Source organism: Oncorhynchus clarkii, chromosome 22 (genome assembly GCF_045791955.1).
Source record: "Oncorhynchus clarkii lewisi isolate Uvic-CL-2024 chromosome 22, UVic_Ocla_1.0, whole genome shotgun sequence".
In the NCBI taxonomy this organism is placed as follows: Eukaryota; Metazoa; Chordata; class Actinopteri; order Salmoniformes; family Salmonidae; genus Oncorhynchus; species Oncorhynchus clarkii.
This window is the reverse complement of record NC_092168.1, coordinates 37,900,910-37,926,048: the sequence shown is the minus strand read 5'-3', so window position 1 is coordinate 37,926,048 and position 25,139 is coordinate 37,900,910. Positions and strand designations below refer to the sequence as shown.

The 25,139-nt window shown below is 43.7% G+C and overlaps 1 protein-coding gene across 1 annotated transcript in view; it reads left to right on the top strand.

The window, feature by feature from the left end:
• LOC139380858 (diacylglycerol kinase beta-like) overlaps window positions 1–25,139 on the top strand; it is a 110,491-nt gene that overhangs the window by 44,056 nt on the left and 41,296 nt on the right. Inside the window, exons 13-20 of the mRNA XM_071123991.1 lie at window positions 1,229–1,345; window positions 2,335–2,433; window positions 2,630–2,737; window positions 2,871–2,944; window positions 5,721–5,795; window positions 14,336–14,421; window positions 14,740–14,829; window positions 17,688–17,848. Coding sequence (XP_070980092.1) covers window positions 1,229–1,345; window positions 2,335–2,433; window positions 2,630–2,737; window positions 2,871–2,944; window positions 5,721–5,795; window positions 14,336–14,421; window positions 14,740–14,829; window positions 17,688–17,848 — 810 coding nt within the window. The remainder of the gene's footprint in view (window positions 1–1,228; window positions 1,346–2,334; window positions 2,434–2,629; window positions 2,738–2,870; window positions 2,945–5,720; window positions 5,796–14,335; window positions 14,422–14,739; window positions 14,830–17,687; window positions 17,849–25,139) is intronic.

The following is a 25,139-nucleotide window of genomic DNA, read 5'->3' as shown; positions in this document are numbered from 1 at the left end:
TCTCCCTTCCTCCTTCTCTCTCTCCTGTCCTCCCTCTCTCTCTCCTGTCCTCCCTCTCTCTCTCCTGTCCTCCCACTCTCTCTGCCTTCCTGCCTCTCTCCCTTCCTCCCTCTCTCTCTCCTGTCCTCCCTCTCTCTCTCCTGTCCTCCCTCTCTCTCTCCCCTTTTCCCTCTCTCTCTCCCTTCCTGCCTCTCTCTCTCCTGTCCTCCCTCTCTCTCTCTCCCTTCCTCCCCATCTCTCTCCTGTCCTCCCTCTCCCTCTCCATTCCTGCCTCTCTCCCTTCCTCCCTCTCTCTCCTGTCCTCCCTCTCTCTCTCCCCTTTTCCCTCTCTCTCTCCCTTCCTGCCTCTCTCTCTCCTGTCCTCCCTCTCTCTCTCCTGTCCTCCCTCTCTCTCTCCTGTCCTCCCTCTCTCTCTCCCTTTTCCCTCTCTCTCTCCCTTCCTGCCTCTCTCCCTTCCTCCCTCTCTCTCTCCTGTCCTCCTTCTCTCTCTCCCTTTTTCCCTCTCTCTCTCCCTTCCTCCCTCTCTCTCTCCTGTCCTCCCTCTCTCTCTCCCTTCTTCCCTCTCTCTCTCTCCCTTCCTCCCTCTCTCTCCCTTCTTGCTTCTCTCCATCTCTCCCTTCCTGCCTCTCTCCCTTCCTCCCTCTCTCTCTCCTGTCCTCCCTCTCTCTCTCCCTTCTTCCCTCTCTCTCTCTCCCTTCCTCCCTCTCTCTCCATTCTTGCTTCTCTCCCTCTCTCCCTTCCTGCCTCTCTCCCTTCCTGCTTCTCTCCCTTCCTGTCTCTCTACCTTCCTGCCTCTCCCCCTTCCTGTCTCTCTCCCTTCCTCCCCTCCTCCCTCTCTCCCTTCCCCTCTCTCTCTCTCTCTCCCTTCCTGCTTCTCTCCCTACCTGCCTCTCTCCCTTCCTGCCTCTCTCCCTCTCTTTCTTTCTCTCTCTCCCTTCCTGCCTCTCTCCCTTCCTGTCTCTCTCCCTTCCTGCCTCTCTCCCTTCCTGCCTTTCTCCCTTCCTGCCTCTCTCCCTCTCTTTCTTTCTCTCTCTCCCTTCCTGCCTCTCTCCCTCTCTTTCTTTCTCTCTCTCTCTCCCTTCCTGCCTCTCTCCCTCTCTTTCTTTCTCTCTCTTCCTTCCTGCCTCTCTCCCTCTCTTTCTTTCTCTCTCTTCCTTCCTGCCTCTCTCCCTTCCTGCCTCTCTCCCTCTCTTCCTTCCTGCCTCTCTCCCTTCCTGCCTCTCTCCAGGTCATGCAGCATGTCTGGATGGAGGGAAACTCTCCCACTAAGTGTGACCGCTGTCACAGAAGTATCAAGTGCTACCAGGGCTTAACGGGCCTACACTGTGTGTGGTGTCAGATCACTGTGAGTAGTACACACCTCCCTGTACTGGAGAACTGAAATAGTTACAATGTTTTGGTTCATAGTGCCTCATGTCAAGTGCCTTGGCTAGTATCAAGTGCTTCAGAAGTCTTCTGCTAATAAAAATGATCTGGCCTAGCTGACTTGCCTAGTTAAATAAAGGCTAAATAAAATAAAATATATAAATGGTCCTGAAGAAATTCACTGCAATAGTTTGTAATCAACCTATTATTTTTCACATTTTTACTTTACCTAAGATGTCCTCTAGATGTCACCATTTACCTTTAAATGTTAAATAATATATAATGAACACTCAAACTGTGATTCATCAAACCACCAGTAAGTGGAGTTCAAAGAGCAAGTTAGGATTGTCAATTTAGCTTAGTGATGTTCTCATCCCTTTAGCATCACTGCAGTTTAGCTTAGTGATGTTCTCATCCCTTTAGCATCATTGCAGTTTAGCTTAGTGATGTTCTCATCCCTTTAGCATCACTGCAGTTTAGCTTAGTGATGTCCTCATCCCTTTAGCATCACTGCAACTTAGCTTAGTGATGTTCTCATCCCTTTAGCATCACTGCAACTTAGCTTAGTGACGTTCTCATCCCTTTAGCATCACTGCAACTTAGCTTAGTGATGTTCTCATCACTTTAGCATCACTGCAACTTAGCTTAGTGACGTTCTCATCCCTTTAGAATCACTGCAGGCATTCATTCTCAGTCCTGGAAGCAGCTACTGTACTCATTACATTAATCAGACTTTGGCATGAACCAGGGGAAAAAGGATATATTCCTATAGCAGTTTATGTTCCGGTATTATTATCTTCAAGCATTTATGGGGCTTTTGAGTGAAGTGTTTTGAATAACATCTGCCTCTGTGTCAAATTACTTGTGTGAATATATATTTTGGTATTCCTTTCCACTCTCCTCCTCCATTCTCCTCATCTTAAATAAAGGTTAAATAAAATAAATAAAGAAATCTTCCTTCCCGATCAGCTCCACAATAAGTGTGCGTCCAACATGAAGCCGGAGTGTGATGGAGGAGCCCTTAGAGACCACACTCTACTCCCCTCCTACATCTGCCCTGTCGTCCTGGTGAGATCACATGAAATCAATCACACTCTGAAACTCCTATTTATTTATCTCCAATACTTTCAATAATGAAAAACACTAACACCCACTTGAGATATAATTATAGATCCATAAAGGTATACACTTGCCCCATTTCTCTGTAACAATTCATAAACTCATAAACAAATGTTTCTTTGTCTGTCCGTCTGTCTGTCTGCAGGACCGTCATTCTGTTGTGAAGCGGGGTGAAGGGGACTCCCCGCCCAGCAGCAGCCCTGACAACATAAGTCAGAGCTTGAAATTCACAGGAGACGGACAAGCACTGCAGGTGAGTAAATCAAGCCCAGAGCATCTTCAGTGATTAAAGCCTTGTTGATGGCAGGTTAAAGTGTGTGCTGTGTTTGCATGGGTATACACTACTCTACAGTATCTCATTAGCCTGTCTCTGATCTCCTATTCAGATCACTCCTCTCCCGGGTACACATCCCCTCCTGGTCCTGGTCAACCCAAAGAGTGGAGGGAGACAGGGGGAGCGGTAAGTCACAGAGTCTCATATTATTAACGGATTGAAACACTCCTGCAATATACACTAGTATGTGGACACCTGCTTCCATTCAGCCTCAAGAGCATTAGTGAGGTCGGTGTTGGGCGATTAGGCCTGGCTCGCAGTCAGCATTCCAATCCATCCCAAAGGTGTTTGATGGGGTTGAGGTCAGGTCTCTGTGCAGGCCAGTCAAGTTCTTCCACACCGATCTTGACAAACCATTTCTGTATGGACCTCGCTTTGTGCAATGGTGCATTGTCATGCTGAAACAGGAAAGGACCTTCCCCAAACTGTTGCCACAAAGTTGGAAGCACAGAATCGTCTAGAATGTCATTGTATTCTGTAGCGTTAAGATGTCCCTTCACTGGAACTAAGGGGCCCGAACCATGGAAAATAGCCCTAGACCATTATTCCTCCTCCAACAAACTTTACAGTTGGCACTATGCATTCGGGCATGCAGCATTCTCCTGGCATCCGCCAAACCCAGATTTGTCCGTTGGACTGCCAGATGGTGAAGCGTGATTTATCACTCCAGAGAACGTGTTTCCACTGCTCCAGAGTCCAATGGCGGCTAGCTTTAATCCACTCCAGTCAATGCTTGGCATTGCGCATGGTGATCTTAGGCTTGTTTGCGGCTGCTCAGCGATGGAAACCCATTTCATGAAGCTCCTGACGAACAGTTATTTTGATGACATTGCTTCCAGAGGCAGATTGGAACTCGGTAGTGAGTGTTGCAACTGAGGACAGATAATCTTTACGCACTGTGGCCTTCAGCACTTGGCGGTCCCATTCTGTGAGATTGTGTGGCCTATCACTTCGTGGCTGAGACGTTGTTGCTCCTAGATGCTTCCACTTCACAATAACAGCACTTACAGTTGAACAGGGCAGCTCTAGCAGGGCAGAAATCTTACAAACTGACTTTTTGGAAAGGTGGCATCCTATGACAGTGCCACGTTGAAAGTCACTGAGCTCTTCAGTAGAGCCCATTCTACTGCCAATGTTTGTCAATAGAGGTTGCATGACTGCGTGCTCAATTTTATACACCTGTCAGCAACAGCTGTGGTTGAAATAGCCAAATCCACATACTTTTGGCCATGTAGTGTATGTTTCATACAGCCCTGTAATGCTACTGACAAAGTGTTATAAAGACTGGCTGACTGTTCATCATAGAATCAAAGTAATGTGAAGCTAGCATAGCTAAAGCTAGCAACAATAACAATCTCCTGGTCTTTGGAGATTCAATTCTATAATTTTTAGGCTATGTAATTACAGAGGATTTAACATTTTGGAAATAATGATGGTCTATTGGCTGTTCTAACACAGTGTCCTAAAAGCAGTTGTTAATGAAAATTAATGTGTTCACTGTTTCAGCATTCTCTCCTCTCTCCTCCCACCATGCATTTCACAGCACCGGGAGTCCTGCTTTGTTGGCTTCAGAAACTCCATCACCATAGCAACACAGTCTTAAATACCACTTAAAAGGGAAATTATTCTCTATTATTAGACATGTTCTCCTAAAAAAAAGATGCATTTAATCTCTGAGTACAAAAACAAAGCCTATTTCTGCCCTCTTTGATGTCAATAAGGAAATGAAAGGGTTGGTGTTGAGTCACTGATTGGTCCCGTTATTGTGAATGAGGCTTTCAGGCAGTTTAATGACTGTTTTACAGCATTTTATATGTCACACGGTCCTCTTATGTTAAGTAGTATATTTATACACATTTTTCCTTCTGAATGAACTTCATAAACTTCCTTTTGAGTTTTCTTCATGACACATTCATAACAGTATCATAGCAAACTGTATCTGACACACCATATGGAATGAGTTGCATTCTGAGCCAAATGTTTTGTTTGTGGTGATTCTAACCTAGCTGTCGGCTTTCTGTTGTCTTTTGCTACTGCTTTTCACACTCTGACCAAAGCTACTGACGCAATTACCAGTGCAAGGTCAATGTGGAGCCTTCAATATCATAGATCTCTGATACAGCTCCTGCTGGTCAATGTTACAGGAATCTGCTATGTCAATGGGCACAGTAAGCTGTAGAGAATTACAATTTTAGAGCGAAATCACATTTACTGTGGACACCATGTCAACTGTGTTGATTAAGTAAAACTTGTAATTAAATGTTTCTACTTTACATTCTATGTCTGTCTTTGTATACATGATATCTCATTCCCTCACTCTCTCTCTCTCTGGCTCACTCTCTCTCTCTCTGGCTCACTCTCTCTCTCTCTCTCTGGCTCACTCTCTGGCTCACTCTCTGGCTCGCTCTCTTTCTGGCTCGCTCTCTCTCTGGCTCACTCTCTCTCTCTCTGGCTCTCTCTCTCTCTCTCTCTGGCTCACTCTCTCTCTCTCTCTCTCTGGCTCACTCTCTCTCTCTCTTTGGCTCGCTCTCTCTCTCTCTGGCTCGTTCTCTCTCTCTCTCTGGATCGCTCTCTCTCTCTCTCTGGCTCGCTCTCTCTCTCTCTCTGGCTCGCTCTCTCTCTCTCTCTGGCTCTCTCTCGCTCTCTGGCTCGCTCTCTTTCTCTCTTTCCATCTCTCTCGTGCTTGCTCTCTCTCTCTCTCGGGCTCACTCTCTCTCTGGCTCACTCTCTCTCTTTCCATCTCTCTCCTGCTTGCTCTCTCTCTCTCTCTCTGGCTCTCTCTCTCTCTCTCTCTCTCTTCTGGCTCCATTTTGTACATAGTGAGTTTGTCAGCTTGTGTGTATGTGCAGTAACTCTAACACAGCTGTCATATGGTCTATATATATATATATGTCTTCTACAGGGTATTGAGAAAGTTCCAGTACCTGCTGAACCCCAGGCAGGTGTACAGTCTCGACCGAGGGGGACCCATGGTGGGGTAAGACTAATTCATTACTATAGACCCATGGTGGGGTAAGACTCATCCTCATCACCATAGACCCATGGTGGGGTAAGACTAACTCATCACCATAGACCCATGGTAGGGTAAGACTCATCCTCATTACTATAGACCCATGGTAGGGTAAGACTCATCCTCATCACCATAGACCCATGGTGGGGTAAGACTAACTCATCACCATAGACCCATGGTAGGGTAAGACTCATCCTCATCACTATAGACTCATGGTAGGGTAAGACTCATCCTCATCACTATAGACCCATGGTAGGGTAAGACTCATCCTCATCACTATAGACCCATGGTGGGGTAAGACTCATCCTCATCACAATAGACCCATGGTGGGGTAAGACTAACTCATCACTATAGACTCATGGTAGGGTAAGACTCATCCTCATCACCATAGACCCATGGTGGGGTAAGACTCATCCTCATCACTATAGACTCATGGTGGGGTAAGACATCCTCATCACTATAGACCCATGGTAGGGTAAGACTCATCCTCATCACCATAGACCCATGGTAGGGTAAGACTAACTCATCACTATAGACTCATGGTAGGGTAAGACTCATCCTCATCACTATAGACTCATGGTAGGGTAAGACTCATCCTCATCACTATAGACTCATGGTAGGGTAAGACTAACTCATCACTATAGACTCATGGTAGAGTAAGACTCATCCTCATCACTATAGACTCATGGTAGGGTAAGACTAACTCATCACTATAGACTCATGGTGGGGTAAGACTAACTCATCACTATAGACTCATGGTAGGGTAAGACTCATCCTCATCACTATAGACCCATTGTAGGGTAAGACTAACTCATCACTATAGACTCATGGTAGGGTAAGACTAACTCATCACTATAGACTCATGGTAGGGTAAGACTAACTCATCACTATAGACCCATGGTGGGGTAAGACTCATCCTCATCACTATAGACTCATGGTAGGGTAAGACTAACTCATCACTATAGACTCATGGTAGGGTAAGACTAACTCATCACTATAGACTCATGGTAGGGTAAGACTCATCCTCATCACTATAGACTCATGGTAGGGTAAGACTAACTCATCACTATAGACTCATGGTAGGGTAAGACTCATCCTCATTACTATAGACCCATGGTAGGGTAAGACTCATCCTCATTACTATAGACCCATGGTAGGGTAAGACTAACTCATCACTATAGACTCATGGTAGGGTAAGACTCATCCTCATCACTATAGACTCATGGTAGGGTAAATACACCTGTATTTGGGGTGTTTCTCCCATTCTTCTCTGCAGATCCTTTCAAGCTCTGTCAGGTTGGATGGGGAGAGTCACTGCACAGCTGTTTTCAGGTCTCTCCAGAGATGTTCGATCGGTTTCAAGTCTGGGCTCTGAATGGGCCACTCAAGGACATTCAGAGACTTGTCCTGAACCACTCCTGTGTTGTCTTGGCTGTGCTTAGGGTCATTGTCCGGTTGAAAGGTGAATGTTTGCCTCAATCTGAGGTCCTGAGCAATGTGGAGCAAGTTTTCATCAAGGACCTCTCTGTACTTTGCTCTGTTCATCTTTCCCTTAATCCTGACTAGTCTCCCACTACCTGCCGCTGAAAAACATCCCCACAGCATGATGCTGCCACTACCATGCTTCACCGTAGGGATGGAGCCAGGTTTCCTCCAGACATGATACTTAGCATTCAGGCCAAATAGTTCAATCTTGGTTTCATCAGACCAGAGAATCTTGTTTCTCATGGTCTGAGAGTCTTTAGGTGCCTAAACAATAAAAATTAACAGTAAATATTACACTCACAAAAGTTCTCTCTCTCTCATTGTAAGAAGAGAGGCAGACTACAGTGACAGGCTAGCAGATAATAGACATGGTATCAGGACCGTGGAGGTTCAGTTAACATGATGTAATGATGCCATTATCACTAGAGGTCGACCGATTAATCGGAATGGCCGATTAATTCGGGCCGATTTCAAGTTTTCATAACATAACAAATATTATTATTATTATCTTATTTTTTATACCTTTATTTAACTAGGCAAGTCAGTTAAGAACACATTCTTATTTTCAATGACGGCCTAGGAACGGTGGGTTAACTGCCTTGTTCAGGGGCAGAACGACAGATTTTCACCTTGTCAGCTCGAGGGATCAATCTTTCAACCTTACAGTTAACTAGTCCAATGCAATAATGACCTGCCTCTCTCGTTCCACTCCACAAGGAGACTGACTGTTACGCGAATGCAGTAAGCCAAGGTAAGTTGCTAGCTAGCATTAAACTTATCTTATAAAAAAACAATCAATCATAATCACTAGTTATCTACACATGGTTGATGATATTACTAGATATTATCTAGGGTGTCCTGCGTTGCATATAATCTGACTGAGCATACAAGCATACCAGTATCTAAGTATCTGACTGAGCGGTGGTAGGCAGAAGCAGGCGCGTAAAAATTCATTCAAACAGCACTTTTGTGCGTTTTTCCAGCAGCTCTTCGTTGTGCGTCAAGCATTGCGCTGTTTATGACTTCAAGCCTATCAACTCCCGAGATTAGGCTGGTGTAACTGAAGTGAAATGGCTAGCTAGTTAGCGCGCGCTAATAGCGTTTCAAACGTCACTCGCTCTGAGCCTTCTAGTAGTTGTTCCCCTTGCTCTGCATGGGTAACGCTGCTTCGATGGTGCCTGTTGTCGTTGTGTTGCTGGTTCGAGCCCAGGGAGGAGTGAGGAGAGGGACGGAAGCTATACTGTTACACTGGCAATACTAAAGTGCCTATAAGAACATCCAATAGTCAAAGGTTAATGAAATACAAATGGTATAGAGGGAAACTGTTTTGTTAAATGTGATACGTAGCCAGATCGGTGCTGTAGCTACTGAATTCCCTGGAGTGCTGGCATGCTTGTGCTGTGCATCACTGAGCGTTAGTAAAGTTCACCGCAACGACCAGGAGGGACAGCTGTCTGACATTGGTGTCACCAGCCTTGTCAGTGGTACACACACACACACACACACACACACACACACACACACACACACACACACACACACACACACACACACACACACACACACACACAGGCATGCATGCACACACAGGCACACAGACACACAGACACACACACACACACACACACACACACGTGCACACACACACACACACACATATATGTGTGTCATGCATGCACACCCACACACACACACACACACACACACACACACACACACATACACCCACACACCGAGACGTACCGGTGTGATGTTTGCACCGCAGCTGTTTTTTTGGGACAGATGAAAGCCCCTGTCGCCACCTTTGTCCTGGCCCAGATGAAAGGTCCCTTTGAAGGTGACACTCTCTGGCCAGTCACCAATGCATCTCTCTCTCTCTCTCTCTCTCTCTCTCACTCTCTTTCTCTGTCAATTCAATTCAAATGGCTTTAGTGGCATGGGAAACATGTTTACATTGCCAAAGCTAGTGAAATAGAGAATGAACAAAAGTGAAATAAACAATAAAACATGTACAGTAAACATTACACTGAAAAGTTCCAAAAGAATAAAGACATTTGAAATGTCATATTGTGGCTAAACGCTGTAACGATGTGCAAATAGTTAAAATACAAAAGGGAAAATAAATAAACATAAATATGGATGGTATTCACATTGGTGTTTGTTCTTCAATTGAAGATCCACTTCAATTTGCTTACTGCCCCAATAGATACACAGACGATGCAATCACCATCACTCTGCACACTGCCCTATCCCATCTGGACAAGAGGAATACCTATGTAAGAATAATGTGTATTGACTATAGCTCAGCATTCAACACCATAGTACCCTCCAAGCTCATCATTAAGCTTGAGGCCCCGGGTCTGAACCTCTCCCTGTGCAACTGGATCCTGGACTTCCTAACGGGCCGCCCCCCAGATGGTGAAAGTAGGAAACATCACCTCCACTCCGCTGATTTTTAACACTTGGGCCCCACAAGGGTCAGCCCCCCCCCCCCCCCCTGTACTACCTGTTCACCCAGCCAAGCACGCCTCCAACTCAATCATCAAGTTTGCAGACGACACAACAGTAGTAGTCTTGATTACCAACGATGACGAGACAGCCTACAGGGAGGACGTGAGGGCTCTGGCAGTGTGGTGCCAGGAAAACAACCCCTCGCTCAACGTCAACAAAACAAAGGAGATGATCATGGACTCAAGGAAACAGCAGAGGGTGCACCCCCCTATCTACATCGATGGGAACGCAGTGGAGAAGGTGTTCCTTGGCGCACACATCACTGAAAAACTCAAATGGACCACCCACACAGACAGTGTGGTGAAAAAGGAGCAACAGAGCCTCTTCAACCTCAGGAGGCTAAAGAGATTTGGCTTGTCACCTAAAACCCTCACAAAGTTTTACAGATGCACAATTGAAAGCATCCTGTCGGGCTGTATCACCACCTGGTACGGCAATTGCACTACCCACAACTGCAAGGCTCTCCAGCACCCGATGCCACAGGAAGGCCAAAAAGATCATCAAGGACATCAACCACCCGGGCCACTGCCTGTTCACACCGCCATCATCCAGAAGGCGAGGTCAGACCAGGTGCATCAAAGCTGGGACCAAGAGACTGAAAAACAGCTTCTTCTCAAGGCCATCAGACTTTTAAACAGAGTAAACACCATACAACCGTTGTCAGCGTGCAAGCGCCCGGCCCGCAGTGGAGAAGGTGTTCCTTGGCGTACACATCACTGAAAAACTCAAATGGACCACCCACACAGACAGTGTGGTGAAAAAGGAGCAACAGAGCCTCTTCAACCTCAGGAGGCTAAAGAGATTTGGCTTGTCACCTAAAACCCTCACAAAGTTTTACAGATGCACAATTGAAAGCATCCTGTCGGGCTGTATCACCACCTGGTACGGCAATTGCACTACCCACAACTGCAAGGCTCTCCAGCACCCGATGTCACAGGAAGGCCAAAAAGATCATCAAGGACATCAACCACCCGGGCCACTGCCTGTTCACACCGCCATCATCCAGAAGGCGAGGTCAGACCAGGTGCATCAAAGCTGGGACCAAGAGACTGAAAAACAGCTTCTTCTCAAGGCCATCAAACTTTTAAACAGAGTAAACACCATACAACCGTAGTCAGCGTGCAAGCGCCCGGCCCGCTACCAGGAGTCATGAGAGAACTATGGGACAAAGATATCCCGGCCGGCCAAACCCTCGCCTAACTCGGACGACACTGGGCCAATTGTGCGCCGCCTCACACGTCTGGCTGTGACACAGCCTGGGATTGAACCAAGGTCTGTTTGACGCCTCTACCACTGCGATGCAGTTCCTTAGACCTCTGCACCACTCGGGAGGCCATTGGAACACTATTATTTTTGTCTTACTGAGATTTACTATCAGGGCCCAGGTCTGACAGAATCTGTGCAGAAGATCTAGGTGCTGCTGTAGGCCTCCTCGGTTGTGGACAGAAGCACCAGATCAGTATAGTTTTGGCAAGTCGGTTAGGACATCTACTTTGGGATTGACACAAGTAATTTTTCCAACAATTGTTTACAGACAGATTATTTCACTTATAATTCACTGTATCACAATTCCAGTGGGTCAGAAGTTTACATACACTAAGTTGACTGTGCCTTTAAAAAGCTTGCAAAATTCCAGAAAATTATGTCATTGCTTTAGAAGCTTCTGATAGGCTAATTGACATCATTTGAGTCAATTGGAGGTGTACCTGTGGATGTATTTCAAGACCTACCTTCAAACTCAGCGCCTCTTTGCTTGACATCATGGGAAAACAAAAGAAATTAGCCAAGACCTCAGAAAACAAATTGTAGACCTCCACAAGTCTGGTTCATCCTTGGAAGCAATTTACAAAAATGCCTGAAGGTACCACGTTCAACTGTACAAACAATAGTACGCAAATATAAACACCATGGGACAACGCAGCCGTCGTACCTCTCAGGAAGGAGACGCGTTCTGTCTCCTAGAGATGAACGTACTTTGGTGCGGAAAGAGCAAATCAATCCCAGAACAACAGCAAAGCACCTTGTGAAGATGCTGGAGGAAACAGGAACAAAAGTATTTATATCTACAGTAAAACGAGTCCTATATCGACATAACCTGAATGGCCGCTCAGCAAAGAAGAAGCCACTGCTCCAAAACAGCCATAAAGAAGTCAGACTACGGTTTGCAACTGCACATGGGGACAAAGGTCATACTTTTTTGTATGAGAAATGTCCTCTGGTCTGATGAAACAAAAATAGAACTGTTTGGCCATAATGACCATCGTAATGTTTGAAAGGAAAAAGGAGGCGGCTTGCAAGTTGAAGAACACCATCCCAACCGTGAAGCACAGGGGTGGCAGCATCATGCTGTGGTGGTGGTTTGCTGCAGGAGGGACTGGTGCACTTCACAAAATAGATGTCATCATGTTGAAGGAAAATTCTGTGAATATACTGAAGCAACATCTCATGACATCAGTCAGGAAGTTCAAGCTTGGTCGCAAATGGGTCTTCCAAATGGACAATGACCCCAAGCATACTTCCAAAGTTCTGGCAAAATGGCTTAAGGACAACAAAGTCAAGGTATTGGAGTGGCCATCACAACGCTCTGACCTCAAACCTATAGAACATCTGAAAAAGCGTGTGTTAGCAAGGAGGCCAACAAACCTGACTCAGTTACATCAGCTCTGTCAGGAGGAATGGGCCAAAATTCACCCAACTTATTGTGGGAAGCTTGTGGAAGGCTACCCAAAACGGTTGACCCAAGTTAAACAATTTGAAGGCAATGCTACCAAATACTAATTGAGTGCATGTAAACTTCTGACCCACTGGGAATGTGGTGAAATAAATCATTCTCTCTACTATTATTCTGACATTTCACATTCTTAAAATAAAGTGGTGATCCTAACTGACCTAAGACAGGGAATTTTTACTAGGATTAAATGTCAGGAATTGAGTTTAAAAGTATTTTGCTAAGATGTATGTAAACTTCCGACTTCAACTGTGTGTTGAAGAGGGTGGGGCTCGACCTGCAACCCTGTCTCACCCCACGGCCCCTTGGAAATTAATGTGTGTTTTTTTGCCCATTTTAACCGCACACTGGATTGTACATGGATTTTGTAATGTTGTATGTTTTTCCCCCAACACTGCTTTCCATCAATTTGTATAGCAGACCCTTATGCCAAATTGAGTCAAAAGCTTTTTTTGCACTCAACACAGCATGAGCAAAGACTTTGCCTTTGTTTTGGTTTGTTTGTTTGTACATTGGGGTGTATAAGATGAATATGTGGTCTGTCATACGGTAATTTGGTAAAAAGCCAATTTGACATTTGCTCAGTATATTCTTTTCACTGAGTAAATGTACGAGTCTGCTCTTAATGATAATCAGTGGTGTAAAGTACTTAAGTACAAATACTTTAAAGTGCTACTTAACTTGTTTTTTATGTATAAGTACTTAAATTGTAAAGTATTATTTTTGACAACTTTTACTTTTACTTCACTACATTCCTGAAGAAAATTTTGTATTTTTTACTCCATACATTTTCCCTGACACTCAAAAGTACTTGTTACATTTTCAATGCTTAGCAGGACAAGAAAATGGTCCAATTCACGTACTTACCAAGAGAGCATCCCTGGTCCCTACTACCTGATCTGGCAGATTCACTAAACACAAATGCTTCGATTATAAACTATGTCTGAGTGTTGGAGTGTGCCCCTGGCTATCCGTAAATTGAAAAAACAAGAAAATCGTTCTGTTTGGTTTGCTTAATATAAGGAATTTGAAAGGATTTATACTTTCACTTTTTGATTCTTAAGTACATTTTATCAATTACATTTACTTTTGATACTTAAGTGTATTTAAAACCAAATACTTTTAGACTTTTACTCAAGTAGTATTTTACTGGGTATCTTAACTTTAAGTATGACAATTGGGTACTTTTTCCACCACTGATGATAATGCAGAGGATTTTCCCAAGGTTGTTGTTGACGCATATCCCACAGGAGTTATTGGGGTCAATTTTAACTCCACTTTTGTGGATTGGGGTGATCAGTCCTTGGTTCCAAATATAGTGGAAGATGCCAGAGCTCAGGATAATGTTGAAGAGTTTAAGAATAACCATTTAAATTTGTGGTCTGTATATGTTATCATTTCATTTAGTATGCCATCAACACCGCAGGCCTTTTTGGGTTGGAGGGTTTGTATTTTGTCCTGTAGTTCATTCAATGTAATTGGAGAATCTGTTGGGTTTTGGTAGTCTTTAATAGTGCATTCTAAGATTTGTATTTTATCATGTATATGTTTTTGCTGTTTGTTCTTTGTTATAGAGTGGTTTATCTATACATCTCTGTTTTGGATAGATATCTCTTCATGTTGTTGTTTGTTTAGTATGTTCCAATTTTCCCAGAAGTGGTTTGATTCTATGGATTCTTACATTGAGCTGATTTCTGACGTGCTTTTCCTTCTTTTTCCATAGTGTATTTCTGTTGTCTCTCTGTATGTTTGTGTGTGTATTTATGTATTTATGTCTTCACAGGCTCAACTTCTTCCATGATGTCCCTAATTTCCAGGTGCTGGCATGTGGAGGGGACGGGACAGTGGGATGGATCTTAGACTGTATTGGTGTGTCTCAATCTATTGGATTACTCATTCATTATACATGAACACAGTAAAATATTTCCACCCTCATAGCTGTGTGTGTGTGTGTGTGTGTGTGTGTGTGTGTGTGTGTGTGTGTGTGTGTGTGTGTGTGTGTGTGTGTGTGTGTGTGTGTGTGTGTGTGTGTGTGTGTGTGTGTGCCTGAATAACATAGAACACTATAATACTATACTGTACAGTACTCTGGCTACACCTTAATGTTCTTTCTCTGAAATCATTCAGAGAAATTCATTCTCCATCAGAATTGTAATTATTATCTTATCATTATCTGTCCATCTGCAGACAAGGCCAACTTTGCAAAAGATCCCCCTGTGGCTATCCTCCCTCTGGGCACAGGGAACGACCTGGCAAGATGTCTACGCTGGGGCGGAGGTGAGAAGCTGTGTGTGTGTGTGAGTGTGTGAGTGTGTGAGTGTGTGAGTGTGTGAGTGTGTGTGTGTGTGTGTTTGTGTGTGTGTGTGTGTGTGTGTGTGTACATACATAGATTGCAGTGTGAGTATTATTTTACTCACTGAAAGCTCCCATCAGCAATATTTTCCTCAATATCTTCACAATGCACCTGTTGAGTTCTTGTGGTTCTAAACCAGTGGAGGCTGGTGGGAGGAGCTATAGGAGGATAGGCTCATTGTAATGGCTGGAATTAAATAAATGGGCGGTATCAAGCACTTCACACATATTGAAACCACATGTTTGACTCCGTTCCATGAATTCCATTCCAGCCATTACAATGAGGCTGTCCTCCTATATATCCTTCCACCAGCCTCCACTGTCCTAAACACATCCTCATAGAGCTAATTTGAAAGTGTTCTATAATGCAAAGCAGAGTTCTTATATAATCCCTGCTTGTCATTGACTAGGCCTGTTTTTTGGCCAATGATTGCGACCCTGATTATGACAGACTGCTTGACCTAACCCTGGCTTGTGTAGAGTAGAGACCAGCTGAGCACTTTAGCCAGACAGCGGGCTTTATGATCTGATGTTTGTAAACTAAATGGACAGTCAGTTCCCAGGGGCTTTTTGACCAAGCACCAGTTGAATACATTATCTTCTCAAAAATATATTTTTTAAAAGCAATTGGATTCTTTCTATGAAGACATTTAAGTGTTATGACCATATTTACAGATTGTACAGTAGTAGATACAAAAGCTGGGACTGTGAGGGATGTACTGTGTCACAGTCGTCTGTTTGTAGAAACATATTGCACATGCGTTTGAACTCCTAGCATAGTAAACCAATCATCTAAATTAGGTTTGGTGATACAATCTCCTATTGATCTCCTGTTAACTGGCAGATGTTATATGAAAGATGTTTTGGCCTGTTTTGTAACTATATCAGTCAGGACTGGGCTGTATGTAAGCATACAAAACAGGGCTGTATGTAAGCATATGTGTTCATCACGTATAGTGGAATATGCTTGTATGCAAACATGAAAGAGCATGCTATTGTGCCATAAGTAGTCGTGAGCTTTTTTGTTAAATCTTCAGGGTATAAAGTAGGCTAATTGGCTTCTTACATTACATCATCATTGCTTTCTCCCTCTGTGATTTAGGAAATGTACATGAGGGAGGGAAAGTGTGAGCTCAGACTGTTGGAGAGCACATGGGGGGAAATGCGTGTCATCACACATGGGCCTCGGCTCTCAGTGTCAACGTCCCCTGATGCAGACCTGGGTTCACATTGTTTTTGAAAAATCAAGCAAAGTTCCATTATTTGAAAGATTTCAGATATTACGTGAACCCAGGTCTGGAGCACAGGAGGGGGAACAAGTGCCATCACACATGAACCCTGGCTCTCAGGATGGGTCGCCATGTGAGTGTTAAAGTCCCCTGGTGCTCTGAGTGATGGGTCCTCATTAGATGCTCACACCTCCATGACAGCCACTGGTGTAACCCTAACACCCCGGTCCACCTCTCAGCAGTACCTATCACAGTCATCATTAGAGTAATGGTTCAGACCCACTTGGTCTCCAACACAGAGGACTCGCTCACCGGAGCACCCCAGGGTTCAGGAGTTCTATCCCATGACACAGTATAATGATGACTCTATTGTGTATGCCTCTACTGTCTACCTCTACACTCTAAAAAATGCTAGGTTGTTTGGTTGACCCAAATGCTGGCTTGTTAGGTTGACTCAACTGCTGGTTAATTTGGTTGACCCAACTGCTGGGTGGCAGGCATTGGGTCACTTGGTTTGTTGATGCTGGGTTATTGTGATCCAGCAGGTCAGATCAGAAGACTGGAGGCAAGGTTTAGCAAGGGAGTGGCTTTCAGATAGTTATTTTTTTTAGCCACCTATTAGAGTGTATGTAATTCAAGTTCGTCTGTTCTGTTGTATAGTTATCACATGTTAAGGTTGAACATTGACATTTTTGTAGCTTCAATCAGGCTTACAGAAATTTATAAAATCCCTAAAAGCTTATGCAAATCCAGTTGTTGGGAAAGATACCACCTTGTTATAATATGTAATAAGTAATCTTAATACTCTAGAAGATTTTGTAAAATGCTAAAAACTCTCACAGGTTGTCAATACGATCTATCTGAAAGCCACACCTCTAATAAGCCACGCCTCCTGAAATAACTTTATATTACTGTACATTAAGAAAGACCCAGCTGCATGTCAACCCAGCATGACAGTAAAAAATAACCAACTAATATTTAAATTAAACCATGTTAGGGTAATCCCAACAACCCAGCATGTTGGGTTATTCACGTAACTGGCTTGGTCAAAATAACCCAGCGTGTGTTGTCCAATATTTACCCAGTGCTGGGTTACCAAAGAACCCAAATTGGGTGTTTTTTAACACAGCATTTTTTGGAGTTTACCAAGAGTCTCTCTCAGAGAGGCCTGGAGGTTAGGAGTTCTATCCATGGCAGTGTACTTACTTACCAACTCCTCTTCATCCCCTCTGGGACATAAGGCCACAAGGACTCTATTGTGTACACCCCTACTGTCTGCCATTAGGCTGTTTTGTCAGTGTGAGGCTTTCAGATGTACTTCCTTCTCACCACTCAATCTTAGTTTTCTCTTTGCTTGCTTCTAGGAATCCAAGGCCTCTGACCTCACTTGAAATGGAATACAGAAAGCACTATACAATTTGATGAATACTAGATCTTATTGAGTGAATAAAACTTGTTCTGAGAGCCTGGGTCTGACAGTGTGGGTGACCTTAATGTGTGATGGCTGTATCTCCCTGGGTCATGTCTCACCCGTCTCTCTGTCCTGTCCTGTAGGTTATGAGGGAGGCAGCCTGCTGAAGTTCCTGCGGGACATAGAACACAGCACAGATATGATGCTGGACCGATGGAACATCGACATTATCCCTGTAGACAAGGAGGAGAAGGGAGACCCAGTCCCCAACAGCATTGTCAACAACTACTTCTCCATCGGAGTGGTGAGAGAACAGACTACACACACACACACACACACACACACACACACACACACACACACACACACTCTGTTTATCAGGTTCACCAGGACATTTTTGTTGACATGCAGAACCAATCACATGCAGAACTCATCACATGCAGAACCAATTTCCAACTTCAAATTTGTATCCTTAAAAACACTCACACACACAATCCTACCTGCCTTTCCATATTCAGATCAAAACAGAAGCAGGACATAGGCCCAGTACTATGCTACAGTATGGGATTGCCTATCCCAGCAGGAGTTAAACCATTTGCAAAATCACTGGTGGTTTCTTAGCCTCTCAAGCAGGTTAATTACTGTTTCCCCTTTTAAAGGGAAGGAACCAACATCGCCATTGTCCCTGTTGCTTAGCAACCCGTTATCACTCTACTCTTTGCTCGTTTGTTGAAACAAACTGCCATGGGCTCGCCACAAACGTATTACACTAGAGGGACCAGAGGGACGAGGTCAAATGAATTCTGTCTCAGTTCTTGTCTTGTTGTCTCTCTGTCAATCCCTGACACTTCAGATGGATGTTTCCTGTATCTGTCATTAAAGCTACGGTTGCTTAACTATAAGGTGTCTGCAGCACCTCATTTGAAGGGAACAATCCCTTTTATGGTCTTTCCTGTCTTTATTTTCTTCAAGCCCACCAGGCATCATTGCACGGACGCCTAAAAATACACATCAGGAGTAGATAGTGGGACTAAGCCGAAGTGTGATTGGTACATAATATGTCTGGACCAATCACAGGTAGGATGAGGAGCAGGGAGGAAGGGGCTAGCTTGGCAGGGTTACCATGGACTACTGTGATGTTATGCAACTCGGCATCCCACTGGTCCCACGCCTGCCACATATTCATCAGGTTTCTGCCAAACACAAGGACTCTACCCTCTTGTTACTGCTGCATTATGGGTACACCCTAGCAAGCTGGTCCCGGATCTGTTTGTACTGTACAGACAGCTCCTATGTGCTAATACAGATAATATAGCAGATCAGAAATCTGGCTAGGAACTCTTTCGAAAGCAGCTTACTGATTTCAGTACTTGATCTCAGCATATTGCTGACTGAACGGAAAGACAACATGCTCTAATTATAATGTGTATTATATCAGCAAATGGCCAAGCCTCTGACCTTTCTATCTAGACAATGAATGTTTCTCCACCATGTGATGCCTGTGTCAGAATGGCCAGGGTGTGGCCAGGGGACCCCCTCTATGTGATTCAGATGTGGGCTGGTGGGTGGTAATGCCAGTGCCAGAATGGTCCATACTTTGGTTGCAGCCACTGTCTAGTATCTACCCCGGCTGTACACCATGTCTAAAGAAGCGCTGGCTATGTTTTAAACTGTTATTGATGATAGAATAGTTATGTACAGTCCATTTACAGTCCACTAAACTACATATACATTCTGTGTTTCTCAGAGGACCTTTTAAGCTCAAATTCTGATCCCTTTGAAGGATTCTGTGTTTATGTAATCCGCTTAGACCAATGCTATTCCCACGTTGTAGATGGCACTATGATCCTTCCCCAGGGCAACAGATCGCATCACAGTGACTCCAGCAGCCAGGGACAGATGGCTGCGTATCTGGGCACCAATGACACCTGAGCAAAAGAGCGCTAGCACTGTGACTCAGTCACGCCATATAATGTTGTAATCATTGGCGGCCCAGAATCGGGTTCAATATCCATACCCATATTGGGGCAGCACTTCCTGCCATCACACTCACAGACCTTCCCTTCGAAAGGCCGGGGATTGGGTTGCCATGGCGTTGGCGCTCTCAAGGCCAATTTTCAAATCTCAACTGTCATCTGTTTCTTGCACAGTAAGTTAATTGTAGATGACATGGTAGTTGTAGTGACTGGGAGAACGCTCTAGGCTGGAGATAAAGATGCTTTGTGGTATTGCTATTTTGTTGTCTGCCTCAGATTACTTTGTAATGCTTTTGGGCATCAGTGCTTTGCATTAAGTACACACTTAAGCTTGATCATATTAAATAACTAATTAAATCTAATAATCATGCAACCTACATCCTAAGAAGAGTCGAACATAAATCCATATTGAGAAGAGCTTCATATAAAATCTTGACCATGAAGTATTTTGATCTATCAAATTCCTGTTTAACAACTCTGGTCATTGTCAACTAAGTTTGATCTGGATACAATGACGCTGACTGAAGATTGCCTCGAGGAAAACAAGCCTTTAACGAGACTGCATTAACATTAACCCTCAGTCAGCACTATAAACACACAGATCAGATTGGAGAGGAGTCTACATCACAGGAGGCTGCTGAGGCGAGGATGGCTCATAATAATGGCTGGAACGGAGCGAATGGAATTGCATCAAACACATGGAAACTGTGTGATGTATTTGATGCCATTCCACTAATTACGCTCCAGCCATTGCCACGGACCCTTCTTCCCCAATTAATTAAGAAGCCACCAACTACATGTACGTGTGGCAGGCACCTTGGGTTTCAACCCAATCCCTGAACCCACTTCAGTCCCACATCCCCAGAGAAAATGTCAAAACTTCCTTCTCTACCTTGCCTTGCCCCCAAACAATTCAGCCCCACTTCAGTCACACATCCCCATAGAAATCTCCAAGGCTTCCCTCCTTGCCTTGCCTTTACAGTAGGCATTATAGGCACTCCATACACTCCTAAAGTGCATTACATTATCCCTGAGCCCTGAGTGATCCCATTCCCAACCATCACTCTGGAAAGAATCTCTCTGAAGAATTAGCGAGAGAGAAATCACACTATGTCAGCAGCCATTAAAGAAGTGTCCTCACTCCTTCCTCACACTTTCCTCACCCCCAGCCCCTCAGTCTGAGGAAGCCGATCACTTCAGGGTGTGAGAGAACGATGAAACCTGACTATCTTTCCTGCCATCAACAAGCCATCTGTTCTCCAAGCGTGGCTCTCTAGCTATGAGAAGAAGAGAGGGCCTGGGAGTGCCTGGCTCTGGCCCCGTCATGTGATGCTCTCTGGTCTTCTGGCTGGTTATGCATTAGTTACAGCTACTTACCCACCGTGTTACTCTATGGACTGGGGATCTGATCCACAGTGACCTGACCTGTGTGTCAACAGCAGGTTGTGTAGTGCTTGCTCAGAGGACGGCCAGGCCAGGCCTCTAGGGAGGGTAGAGGAAGCGAAGGTTAGAGGAGGGGTGGGGGAGGAAGGGGGGAGAAAGAGAGAAATGAAGGGAGTAGTGCTGGCAACACACTGAAGGTCAGAGGAAGTATCAGTGACGGGAAGATAGCGGCTGCCAGGCCCGACCGGGTTACCTCGGTAATGAATGACCGTGCTGAGTGACACTTGGCCAGATAGGAGGGAAACCTCCCCTCAACCTATCTGTCTCTCTGTCTGTGAACCCACATAGAAACCATACACACTACTGTACATGCACAGATACACACTACTAGCTACAGTTGAAGTTGGAAGTTTTTCACATTTCCTGACATTTAATCCTAGTAAAGATTCCCTGTCTTCGGTCAGTTAGGATCACCACTTTATTTTAAGAATGTGAAATGTCAGAATAATAGTAGTTCTTGCATCAAATTCCCAGTGGGTCAGAAGTTTACATATACTCAATTAGTATTTGGTAGCATTGCCTTCAAATTGTTTAACTTGGGTCAAACGTTTCGGGTAGCCTTCCACAAGCTTCCCACAATAAGTTGGGTGAATTTTGGCCGATTCCTCCTGACAGAGCTGGTGTAACTGAGTCAGGTTTGTAGGCCTCCTTGCTCGCACACACTTTTTCAGTTCTGCCAACAAATGTTCTATGGGATTGAGGTCAGGGCGTTGTGATGGCCACTCCAATACCTTGACTTTGTTGTCCTTAAGCCATTTTGCCACAACTTTGGAAGTATGCTTGGGGTCATTGTCCATTTGGAAGACCCATTTGCGACCAAGCTTTAACTGGTGTCATGAGATGTCGCGTTAATATATCCACATAATTTTCCTACCTCATGATGCCATCTATTTTGTGAAGAGCACCAGTCACTCCGGCAGCAAAGCAACCCTGAAACATGATGCTGCCACCCCCGTGCTTCACGGTTGGGATGGTGTTCTTTGGCTTGCAATTCTCCCCCTTTTTCCTCCAAACATAACGATGGTCATTATGGCCAAACAGTTTTATTTTTGTTTCATCAGACCAGAGGACATTTCTCCAAAAAGTATGATCTTTGTCCCCATGTGCAGTTGCAAACCGTAGTCTGGCTTTTTAATGGCGATTTTGGAGCAGTGATCGGCCTTTCAGGTTATGTCGATATAGGACTCGTTTTACTGTGGATATAGATACTTTTGTACCCGTTTCCTCCAGCATCTTCACAAGGTCCTTTGCTTTTTTTTCTGGGATTGATTTGCACTTTTTGCACCAAAGTACGTTCATCTCTAAGGCAGAAGACAGAAGGCATCTGCTTCCTGAGCGGTATGACGGCTGTGTGGTCCCATTGTGTTTATACTTGCGTATTATTGTTTGTACAGATGAGCGTGGTACCTTCAGGCGTTTGGAAATTGCTCCCAAGGATGAACCAGACTTGTACAGGTCTAAAATTTATTTTCTGAGGTCTTGGCTGATTTCAAGGTAGGCCTAGAAATACATCCACAGGTAAACCTCCAATTGACTCAAATTATGTCAATTAGGCCTCCCGGGTGGCGCAGTGGTTAAGGGCGCTGTACTGCAGCGCCAGCTGTGCCATCAGAGTCCCTGGGTTCGCGCCCAGGCTCTGTCGTAACCGGCCGCGACCGGGAGGTCCGTGGGGCGACGCACAATTGGCCTAGCGTCGCCCGGGTTAGGGAGGGCTTGGTCGGTAGGGGTGTCCTTGTCTCATCGCGCACCAGCGACTCCTGTGGCGGGCTGGGCGCAGTGTGCGCTAACCAAGGTGGCCAGGTGCACGGTGTTTCCTCCGGCGCATTGGTGCGGCTGGCTTCCGGGTTGGATGTGCGCTGTGTTAAAGAAGCAGCGGCTTGGTTGGTTGTGTATCGGAGGACGCATGACTTTCAACCTTCGTCTCTCCCGAGCCCGTACGGGAGTTGTAGCGATGAGACAAGATAGTAGCTACTACAACAATTGGATACTACGAAATTGGGGAGAAAAAAGGGGTTCAAAAAAAAAAAAAAAAAAAAAAAAAAAAATTATGTCAATTAGCCTATCAGAAGCTTCTAAAGCCATGACATAATTTTCGGGAATTTTCCAAGCTGTTTAAAGGCACAGTCAACTTAGTGTATGTAAACTTTTGACCCACTGGAATTGTGATACAGTGAATTATAAGTGAAATAATCTGTCTGTAAACAATTGTTGGAAAAATTACTTGTGTCATGCACAAAGTAGATGTCATAACCGACTTGCCAAAACTATAGTTTGTTAACAAGAAATTTGTGGAGTGGTTAAAAAAATAGTTTTAATGACTCCAACCTAAGTGTATGTAAACTTCAGACTTCAACTGCATATATACACAGATACACACTACTAGCCATATATACACAGATAAACACTACTAGCTATATATACACAGACACACTACTAGCTGTATATATATACACAGATACACACTACTATACATACACCGATACACAAATGCACACTACTAGCTATATATACACAAATGCACACTACTATACATACACAGATACACTACTAGCTATATATACACAGATACACACTACTATACATACACAGATACACAAATACACACTACCAGCTATATATACACAGATACACACTACAATACATACTCAGATACACAGATACACACCACTATACACATACAGATACATACTACTAGCTATATATACACAGATACACATTTACACACTACTGGCTATATATACACAAATACACACTACTATACATACACAGATACACTACTAGCTATATATACACAGATACACACTACTATACATACACAGATACACAAATACACACTACCAGCTATATAGACAAGATTCACACTACTATACATACGCAGATACACAGATACACACCACTATACACATACAGATACACACTACTGGCTATATATACACAGATACACATATACACACTACTAGCTATATATACACAGATACACATATACACACTACTAGCTATATATACACAGATACACATATACACAATACTAGCTATATATACACAGATACACATATACAAACTACTGGCTATATATACACAGATACACACTACTAGCTATATATACACAGATACACATATACACACTACTAGCTATATATACACAGATACACACTACTAGTTATATATACACAGATACACATATACACACTACTGGCTATAAATACACAGATACACACTACTAGCTATATATACACAGATACACATATACACACTACTAGCTATATATACACAGATACACATATACACACTACTAGCTATATATACACAGATACACACTACTATACATATACAGATACACACTACTAGCTATATATACACAGACACACACTACTAGCTATATATATATATACAGATACACATATACACACTACTAGCTATATATACACAGATACACATATACACACTACTAGCTATATATACACAGATACACATATACACACTACTGGCTATATATACACAGATACACATATACACACTACTAGCTATATATACACAGATACACATATACAAACTACTGGCTATATATACACAGATACACACTACTAGCTATATATACACATATACACACTACTAGCTATATATACACAGATACACACTACTAGCTATATATACACAGATACACATATACACACTACTGGCTATATATACACATATACACACTACTATACATATACAGACACACATATACACACTACTGGCTATATATACACATATACACACTACTGGCTATATATACACATATACACACTACTATACATATACAGACACACATATACACTACTAGCTATATTTGCACATATACACACTACTGGCTATATATACACAGATACACAGATACACACTACTAGCTATATATACACAGATACACATATACACACTACTGGCTATATATACACATATACACACGACTATACATATACAGATACACATATACACACTACTGGCTATATATACACAGATACACATATACACACTACTGGCTATATATACACATATACACACTACTATACATATACAGATACACATATACACACTACTATATATATACAGATACACATCATATACAGTAAAAAAACAGAACGTTTTAACACTAAATCAAATGAATCTAGATACCCTCACACATCTTTACACATC